The sequence below is a fragment of the Rhea americana genome, unplaced genomic scaffold (assembly GCF_003343005.1).
Source record: "Rhea americana isolate MKP2758 unplaced genomic scaffold, rheAme1 scaffold_210, whole genome shotgun sequence".
In the NCBI taxonomy this organism is placed as follows: domain Eukaryota; kingdom Metazoa; phylum Chordata; class Aves; order Rheiformes; family Rheidae; genus Rhea; species Rhea americana.
In genome coordinates, this window is record NW_028186259.1 from 683,117 (window position 1) to 693,579 (window position 10,463).

At 42.5% G+C, this 10,463-nt stretch overlaps 1 protein-coding gene across 4 annotated transcripts in view; it reads left to right on the forward strand.

Moving 5' to 3' along the window:
- Window positions 1–10,463, forward strand: part of TFAP2B (transcription factor AP-2 beta) — a 25,953-nt gene that overhangs the window by 3,946 nt on the left and 11,544 nt on the right. For 2 of the 4 annotated variants that reach the window (XM_085304843.1, XM_085304844.1), the window contains 3 exons: window positions 670–1,128; window positions 1,307–1,462; window positions 5,871–5,931. In XM_085304843.1, the coding sequence (XP_085160969.1) occupies window positions 670–1,128; window positions 1,307–1,462; window positions 5,871–5,931 (676 nt within the window). The remainder of the gene's footprint in view (window positions 1–669; window positions 1,129–1,306; window positions 1,463–5,870; window positions 5,932–10,463) is intronic. The other 2 variants (XM_085304846.1, XM_085304845.1) reach the window with 1 other exon arrangement.

The following is a 10,463-nucleotide window of genomic DNA, read 5'->3' on the forward strand; positions in this document are numbered from 1 at the left end:
TCCTCCTAGGGGTATACTCTCCTTATACAAAGAGCACTCATGTTTTGATTTTGTTTTTTTTTAAGTCCTTTCCAGGACTGTTTCTTTCCTCGGAGTCCTCCGAGAAGTGCAACTTTCCTTCTGGTCTTTTTTTCCACGTGAAGATGGGTTGGTGATTTTGCGTTTCAGGATTTCAGTAGAGAAAAYAAACAGATGTTTGGAAACTTTAGGCAGGACAAGCAGTGCGTTGTTTAGAAGACTGGGTTCTTTTGGGGGGGTCATTTTTATCTTAAAAAAAAACTTTGAATTTATTTTGGGGGCTGGTGGAGGGGGAATCGTATTACTGAACTGAAGTCACACATCTTACCTGCATATGAAACACCAGTCCTACATTTTTAATTATGACATTTAGCTTTCCCCYCATACCCCATTCCTGCTAGTTATTGGGAATAACCACGTTTTTCACCCACGATCTGGGTGAGAAATACTGGAATATTTCTAATTTACGGCGGGGGGGGGATACATTTGAACACTGATTTCCTTTTTTATTATTATTATTTTTATTTAGCTTTTAAGTTTTATTTTGGAGTGGGCGACTTGCTGCTGGGTGTGGGGGTTTTTTGTTTTGTTTTGTTTTAAAGGTCGTCCTTTTTTTTTTTTTTTTTTTTTTTTAATTTAATTTACTTTTAGGACCGGCATGATGGAGTGCCCAGCCACAGTTCCCGGCTGTCCCAGCTGGGATCCGTCTCGCAGGGACCCTATTCCAGCGCTCCTCCGCTGTCTCACACCCCGTCCTCGGATTTCCAGCCGCCTTACTTCCCACCCCCCTACCAGCCTCTTCCTTACCACCAAAGCCAGGACCCTTACTCCCATGTCAATGACCCTTACTCCCTAAACCCCCTGCACCAGCCCCAGCAGCACCCCTGGGGACAGAGGCAGAGGCAAGAGGTGGGATCGGAGACCGGGTCGCTGCTGCCACAGCCTCGGGCCGCCCTGCCGCAGCTCTCGGGACTGGACCCCAGGCGGGACTACCACTCGGTCAGGAGGCCAGACGTCCTCCTGCACTCAGCTCACCATGGCCTGGACTCCGGCATGGGCGACAGCCTTTCCCTGCACGGCATCGGACACCCGGGCATGGAGGAGGTCCAGGTAAGGCACCGCTCTCCTTTCTCCTCCCTGGGCAAGGCACAAGCCTCCCCCAGCCTGCGGCCTCGCTCAGAAGTCATCTAGGGGGGCTTCTAGCAATTGTATRCTGCCTCGCCATCCTTCTCTCGCGTGGAGATTATAATTTTAATACTCCCCCCYTTTTTTTTYYTTTTTTTTTAAGGAGAATGTCATCACGCACAGGCTCTCTTTGGTAAACCCTCCCCTAAATGGAGAGCTAGCAGAACCCAGTAGGAAGACAGGCAGGCAGACACACTGCTCGAAATATTCCACGTGTTTCGAGAGCTGGCAGAGTTCAAGCCGGCCTTTCAAATTCCAGGTATTTCCCAGGAAATAGCAGCTCTCGCTAACCAATTTCCTGCAGCTTAGGGATTTTGATGAAACTGTCAAGCTACTCTATTTTTCATCCGAGAGGGAGGGGGGAATAATAATAATAACGATAATAATTAAAATAATAACAATAATAATAATAAATTAGCAACAATAATAATGATAACAGTAATAATAATAATAGCAAAACTTCGCCGCTAGGAATGAGGCAGCCCTCCCTTTTTACAGTTCTCAGGGGTAGCACTGATTTTAAATTTGATCTATTAGCTCCTCTGGGTAACAAAGGACTTTCACGGGGCTCACTGTACAGCRTTTCCCAGCTTGCTCCCATCCCATGCGAAACTCATCATCACGTGTTATTTCCTTAAAACAGAAAGGCCCTTAGCAGCYTTGGTGCTGGTCCCTCCACCCTTCGGTGTCTTGGTTTCCACCTTGCTGGAGGTGGGTAAGACCGGCCAGTTGGGGACCCCGACCTGGAGACAGGAGCCTTCGRGGGCAGATCTTGCATTAGGCTTTAGAAGTCGGGATTTGGGTCCATTTTTATTCCTTTTTTCCGAATATATATATATGCTATGAAGTTATATGTGTATATATGCATATTTATATGTATGTACATATATGTGTGTGTGTATATATATTCAGAGTTGGAATAAACAAAGATCTGGATTACTGGATAATATATGGAAGTCACTCTGCAGGAAGGGGGGAAAGGAAAGAGAAAAGAGGAGGCTGAGAAGGGAAAAAAAATAGCCGTGAAATGGGATCCTACTGAACATCATAATAAAAGAATCAGTGGAAGAGGAGCAGAGGGACGATGTTGCACTGACTTGCGSGTTCTTTTAGCGTTTCATAGGAAAATCTCAGAGCTTTGCTGATGATGAGGACTGGCGTGAGTGCTTTAGAGATCGGAAGTTTTTTGTTTGGTTGGTTGGTTTTTGGATTTTTTTTCTTTTTTCTTTTTTTTCCCCGCACAGATTTCCTTCTGCCTCAGCTCAGCGGCCATGGGGTCGCTGGTTTCACAGAGTTGATTTGTGAGACCTGGGGTTAGTCCCCGGCTCCCCCAAGCGCAGCCCGCGGGGGCCGCCCGAGCCCCGCGGCCGCCCCGGCGGCGCCGTCGGGGGCCTCGGCCGCCCGCCCGGGCCGGGCTGAGCAGGCAGCGCCGGGCCCTGCCAGACCAGCCCGAGCCCCGGTTTGTAAAAGTTTGGTCTCAGGACGGGGGAGGAGGGGAAGAGAGCGGGTGACCCAAGAAGAAACAGGTGAAGGGAGAGACGTCCAACCGCAGGGTAGCTCATATAGAGATTTCCCTCTCTCTTCTAGCCCAAAACTCACTCCTATCGCTGACCCCCCCCCCATTAGTGACAGATTAAGTTGGGCATTTTCCACCCTGATTTTCAATATGGATTTATTGTAGGCGCACTACTCCAAAGAGCGTATATACCTGTTATCCGTAAACACCAGGGAGAAATTCCAGGAATGGTCCCAGATGGCTTTTTTTTTTTTTTTTTTTTTTTTGGTAGTCTTCTAAAAAGTTGAACCGACGTCTAGGTAGATAGATACAGAGGTATGTCTCTTCTTTAGCTTAGGCGTCTCTGGTTAAACAGATGCCAACAGAATGGGCTGAGCTGACAAGGGAGAAAGAGGGAGAGGGAAGGAAAAAAAAAGAGAGAAAGAGTGCGTGACAGAAAGAAGCAGTGGTTATTATATAAACACCAAATCCAGGCCATGTGTAACCCATTGTCCAGGGATATAATTAAGTGATTGTAATACGATAGCGCTYTGTTATTGTAAACAGAACGGATTGTATTGTCCTTGCTGCCCCTTTCGAGAGGAATTTTCAATCTGCAATTTGCAACCGTACAGACAGGGAACGGGGAAGAAAAGACCTCCTTATTGAAAACCAATTTGCATCATCTAATAGAGACTCTGAAGAACACCACTGCAACCAAGATTTTTTTTTTCTTACTGACTAGGCAAAGTGTGATTTTGTGGGTCTTGTTAAGACAAAGCTATGATAAAGAAAAATCTGCAGGGGAAGATCCAGGTGCTTTAGAGTCTTTGCAGAGAGACGGGGGAAAAAAGAGAGAATAAACTTTTTTCCCYCCTTCTCAGATATTTTTCTAGTTGTTGAATGAGGTTTGTCTGATATATAGGTAGCTCTCTACTACTTGATTGCTGGAGGAGAGGAGGGAGGGGAATCTTCCTCCCTAGATTTTCTAAGTATATCTAGAAACTCATCACCTTTCCCCTCCCCGCACACACACCTCCACTCCTCCTCTCGCCCCCCCACACGGCAGTCACCGCCTCTGCGTGCTAGGTAGCGAGCTGGAAAGTTAAGCTGCACCAAAACACCCAAGTCTCTTCGAAAGTAACCCCTGGTATCACTTTTAACTAAAGAAGTCTAGTAATTAAAAGTCTGAGTTGTTTTTCCACGTTTCCGCATGCAGTCCTAATTAAATCTTTACGATCCTCTCTGTGACTATTAACTGCCAGCATGCTGAGCGAATATCCTGTACAAAAACCCAGCAGGAGGGCGTAATTAGATAGAAAATCAGACAGGAGTCTTCTCATTAACTACAACAACTAACCCACGTTGCTGCCGGAGCGAGCGGAGGGCACGCACATAAAGCGTGTGCAGCACCGTGCGCCCGGGAGATGAGGGTGCAGAAGGGAGAGGGAAGATGGCGTTTCAGATTTACCTCCAGTTCTGGGCCACCGAGTGGCGAGTAGGCTGCAGGATTTGCTCACCACCCCTCTTTGGTGGCTCCTATACGGGAAGGAGGGAAGCCTCCGTAATTTTATTTTGTGCCCTTTAGGTGTGTAGCCTGTTGGTTATGGGAGAGAGGCGCAGGCATGCACAGACCACGACATGAGGAGACACTCCGTGTGTGTGTGTGTATGAGTGTGCTCAAGGAAAATGAAACGAGAGGAAAGATCTAAGAAAAATATTGGTCCACCTTTTTTTTTTTTTTTTTTTTTTTTTTTTTTTTTTTTTTTTTTTTTTTTTTTTTTTTTTTTTTTTTTTTTTTTTTTTTTNTTTTTTGGTGTGCCTTTTGGAGACGTAATTTTCTCCTAACTCATATTCCATCTTGAACGTCTCTGCTGAGCGTAGGAAGAACGGGAGATAAGAGCTGGATCAGGATAAACTCAGCCACTGAGTGTAGCAAAGATAAAATAATAGGGAGGAAAAGCATTGCTTTGCTATAAAGAGGTTTTCTTTATCAGGGAAAAGGTAGAAAACTCTCTGGATGGGTAATAACCAGGAAAAATCAAAACTTCAGCTAATGATCAAAACAGAGAAAAAATATCTACCCTCAGATCCTCATTCTAGCTGGAATCCAGAAACTATCCTAAAACGGAACCTGTCGTAATTCTGCTATGAAATGTTCCTACAGCATCTCTGCTTTTTAGGAGAGGTCTGTACTGACCGCAGATTTAGCGGCAAATTTTTGCAAATTTATAGTCATTATATATATATATATATATATATATATATATATATACACACATATATATATAGCAACTTCATGAAGAGAAACGAAACATTTGCTCTGTCCTCCACGTCCGCCTTTGTTCTCCTCCTTCCTAAAGAAGTTAATGCCATAATAACAGGTGTGCGCCTCGTCGGGCTGGAAATAAAATAAGAATAATAAAAAGGTTGAAAGGGAAAGCAGGAGAGTTTTTCTAGGCAGTCAATTTAATAGTTTAGACTTTTGATAATGTGCAATCCCTTTCCCCCTCCCACACACGCAAACTCCCGCCCCCACAAATTCAGGACATTTAAGCAACCTTGGGAGCTGTAAATCTCTTTCTGCTTGTACCCTATACGATGTGGGCGTTGCGCTGCACTTCGAATTGCTCAGGCTTTAATTAAAAGTCCATAATGTAAACTATTATATATAAAAAGTAAATGGCCCTTGAATTATTAAGATGTGGCAGGGTTAAGCAAACAAACAAAACAAAACAAAAAAAAGCGGGGAGGGGTGGGGGGAGGAAAGGGTGGGAAAAGGGGAGGGAGAATTTAAGTTGTGCTTAATCGTGTTCATTTATGTCATGCAATAGATCTTACAGATGTTGCCAAATTGCTAGGTTTTCAAAGAAAGAAATATAAAGCTTTATCGAATGCAAAGAAGTCTATGCAACATCTATTTTATAAGATAACAAAACCAGCATTGCACCCCATATGCTTCACACCTCCCTTTTTTATTAGAAAACTATATAATTTGTAAGAGTTTCATTTCCTTGTCGATTTGGGGGAATAATAATAATAATAAATCCCTCCTCCCCTAGTGAATTAATATAAATGGAAATAACAGAAACTCCGCTTGGAATGACATGATTTATGTACGCAATTCTTTAATATCCAGTCAATTTGAATAGTGATGTTTTTATATCCACAGTCAGTTGAAGATGCCAATAACAGCGGTATGAACTTATTGGACCAGTCTGTCATTAAAAAAGGTATGGATTATTCCAACAAGCTAGACAAACTTTTACTGTGTAGCAATATCTTCATGATATATTTTTACTTTGGGGCAATTATTTTATCCGGGAAGCAGACATGCATGGCAGCAAGATGAATAGCTGATTGAGTCGGTAGATAGAGTGAAGGGAAGAGGAAAAACATATGAAAGGAGAAGTGTTTATTTATTTTTTATTTATTTTTTCCTGTCTTGCATTCGGATTAATCACACGTAATTGTAAATATTTCTTTGCACTATTGCAATAGCTGTTCGAGTGGGAAAACACTCTCCCCTCTGTGGATTTGCCCCCTCCCCCCATGCCCAAACTCGGTTTTCACGGCCCCCTTCCTTCCCGCCTGGTTTTAACGGGGGAAGGGGGCTGATCCTCTTTGGGGTTTTAATGCATTTCCCAAGCGATTCATCCATGCGGGGGAGAGAAACGCATGCTGGTGGAAAAGTAGCCTCGGCTCCTTCCCCCCTTCCTCCAAGAATCCCCCCTTTCCACATACCCCCTCCTTTTTATTTTTTATCTTTCTACATATGCGTGCATGATTTAGTGCAACTGCAGCCTCACCCCATACTGTTAAAGGGAATGTGATATTAACAAATGTTTGCAGTCTCTTGTACAGCTGTAAGCAAAATAATTAACTAATTAAACTAATTAAATGTAATTACAATAACTCATTTGGGGCGTATTGCAGCTGCTTAATTTTTTTACATTTCTCTGACAGTCACTTGAAGATGCTTGGCGATTAGTGTTGTGTTATGCTGATAGACATTAAACAGATCACACGCTGCAAATGTAGGGAAAGCTATCTTTAATTATCTAAGGAGTTTCTATTTCTAGATTCAATTTTAAGTACCAGAGATGAGAGTTAGGAATGCTGTCCCTTATGTTTACTATCAACAGCACTTATCGCCAGAGCCTTATTATTTGTCAAATGCAGAACTATTAAACTACGAATAGTTTAATAGAGATGATCTTCTGGAAGACAAAGAAAAATAGCAGTGAGGGTGTTTATTTAAAATGTATTGAAGACAACATGAGGTCCTTCCTTTTATTTATTGTTTCTATTTAAATCCTCATGCTCAGTCACACACACACACATAAACACACAATAAAGTTCTGTTCATTTGGGGAAGGATAGATGAAAACTCGAAGATCATTTGACAGCATCGTTTATGACCACCGGTTGAAAAGACCAAGGATTTTTCGAGATAAAAAAAAAAAAGAATATTTAAAAAGTTGTCTCAATGCAATTTTTTTGAATTAATTTTTAATGGAATTAGTTCAATTTGCCTGTGATAGGTAGGTCTTGTGCTTAGGCTCTGTAACACGACGGCTTCTGGTTGTATTCCCCCCCCCTTTTTTTTTTCTCTCCCTCCCACCCCCTTCTCCGCCCTCTCCCTCCCCCGTTTCCCCCTCCCCCTTGATCGCTCATACACGATATTTCCTCTTGGGTGTATTTGATTAATTGGTGGTTGATTTGTGGTAGAGAGACTTCTTTTTAACGCTGGTCCATGTTCGTATTATCGTTTTGCAATTTATTATTCGCAGGACGCTCTTCTGCATTGTATGTCAAAAATTCAGTCAAAAATAGCCTCTTTTCTCTCTCTCTGCCTGTGTCTTTTCCTCCTTCAAAACCCGAGGATAGCAGAGACGTATAATGTGCATGCTGGCTGGTACAGTTAGCTAGCGGTTAAATTCGCAAAATTAAAATTTGAATTATAATATTTTTAGGGAAGCTATTAGGTGTAGATTGAGATGTACTCACCGTGCCCGGGCATCGGAATCGCTGTAGTTAGAGCAGCTGCCACACACGGAGACCCAGGCCCACAGAGGTGGGATTACGTGGGGGGATTTGCAGCTATCAGAAGAGTTTTAGCAATGATGAATAGGATACCTATACACTTGGAAAAATAAAAAGGTACTGGTGTTCGCTTGTAGCTGTTTTAAAATCATTGTAGCGGTTATTTTCTTCCTTAGAGGTAATGCTGAGCTCTAAAGAACTTTTCAACACAAAGGCATGTCGTGAGCTCGGTTTTTGAACAGCGAGTTTCTTGGGTGGAAACGAAGAGAAACGTGCAATAAGTAGTACGGCATATTTATAGCAGACAATAATTAATCAGAACGAGAGAAGGAGGAACATAGAAAGGGTTTAGCAGAACTTTCTCTTTGTTTTCTACACTTTCCAACTGTCAGGATGTACTTGGAAGTAAGGATAAGTTATTCAAACTCTGTAAGTCACTATTGCAGGCAAATGACACAGATAAATAGACAGTCAGATAGGTATTGACTGTTTTTTGTGCAATGCAATACCTTCCGTGACAAATACTTCTAGACAAAGGTTGAAGGGGATCTATTTCAGCAAAACCTAGTTTAGTGTTTCAAATGCTGTAATAAAAATGCAGTGGAAAAAAATATGACAGAGACCTAAAGCATAAACTTAATTATGTCATCTAGCCTATAAATGTTACTTTTTAAATGATCTTTGAGGCCTGCAGAGGGAATTATCTATCTATCTATCTATCTATCTATCTATCTATCTATCCATCCATCTATCTATCTACGTAGAAATGCGCCAAAAATATTAAGGGGATTACGTAGGATTCATATATAGCTATCAGTTTATCTTGCGCATCGATCCCATACAATAGATTATAGACACACAGTGTCCTGTTATGTTTGCTATCTGAGCTTACTTGACATTTCTGAAGTAATTTAGTTAAGAGGAAATGAGTTGTTCCCAGTAGAGAGAGCAAACGAGTGGAGTGAAGGTAGCCAGCGTGATAAATGGCTCTTTCATTTGGAGATCTCCAGAGCTCGTTTAAGGCTAATTTTCTGTATTAGCCCCCTTTGAGCTATTAATGCAATAGGCAGGGACCGTGGCCCCTCGTCTCTTAGCTGCCCCATTAGAGCTAGCATTAAGCTACGAAGCCTGAACTCTACTGTGGTGGTGGCGGTGGCGGTGAAATAATGAAAGGTGCTTTTAAAATCCTCCTAATCTAAACTGGCAGAGGGTGGTTAATACGATTTGAAGGGGGCTGGTCAACGAACAATCAATAAGCTAATAATGAGAAAGATGCGGTACATTAGCAGTCTAAAAATCCAACGAGACATTAAAAAATCATCGTTAACTCCTAGTCCCATTAAGATTTGGGTGGTGGAAGTGGGAGGGAGGGAGCCAGATAAATCATCGTGATGATAATAATCATCAAGAGCATTAATACCAGATTTAACTCGGCTTTAAGAGCTTACTGGCTACATGTTTTGAGGCCTTTCCTTGATTTCTACCGAAATGAAGGGAGGGTTTTTCGTATGTCCAGAATAAAAGATCGGGTCCCCTTGTCAACTGTTCATCTGAAATTTGTTTGGCACGGTGTATGGCGAAATAAGTTGTCGTCTTTCAAAATCCTGCGTGGCCCGAGTCCAAAGTTAATTTTTTGTGACTCTGGGGCACAGTCAGTGACCTTAAAATTATCCTGATGTATTTATTTACTTTCAGCTCTTTCTGTAGCTTGTCGGTACGCTCACATCCGATTTAGCACGAAAGACCATTTTAACCCCAGCAACTTAATTCATTCTTTCCTCGCTCACGCACGCGTTATTATCAGCGTTATTTTAAAAGAATCATGTGAAAAGAGAGTCTTAACATTTGCCTTTTAAAGGGACTCTTAATCGTGCAGCATGAGATTCCTTCCCACCCCCTTCCTGAAGTATCCAGCAATAAATGATTAACCGAAAACCACCCTGGCCACAAGCTTTCAGGTGATAGACCTGGGAATCAAACGTTACTTCAGCGACTGTGCTTCGCTGTCGCCGTGTTGGGTACCTTTTCCTGGAAAACTGTCGGAACGTTATTATCACTTTTAATTTAATGCCAAACAATTTCGCGGGAATACGTTTTACTTTGAAATTTCCTCCTGGCTTTCGGGGCAAAGGGGCTGTGGAGGAGGAGGGGGAGGGAGGAAGAGGAGGAGGAGGAGGTGAGCGGCGGAAGAGGGAAGGCAGCGAAAATAGCCACTTTCTGTGCGTGTTCATTAAGAAGAAAATAAGAACTGAGTCTTTTAGCGGGAATGGGTGCTACGTTGTCCCCAGACTCCTAGACTTGCCTACGGTGCCAGACCAAATCAGCAGTATCTACAAAGCCTTGCTGTTATGAGGGACAAAGACTTTTAGGATCATTTCAGGCCCAATAGGTAGATGCCAAGATATGAAGACAGTAATCTGATGACTCATTAGTAATAAGTCTCTCCGTGATGTTTTATAATGAGAAACATTTCTTTTGATTGGTGAATTAATTGATTGATTGACTGATCGACTATCACGTAATTCCCCGGATTTACTGCAACAAAGTCCGTAGCTTAGAGACTCATTCACATTTTTTTCGGGACATAATGTTTCGTTCTGCTTGTTTATTTTTTTGTATTCTTGATATGTCCTTTTTATTTCCATTTCTTCTCGTGTATGAGCATTAGGGAGCATTTTCATGCGTTTGTGGCTAGCAGCCCGACAGAGAACCACCACCA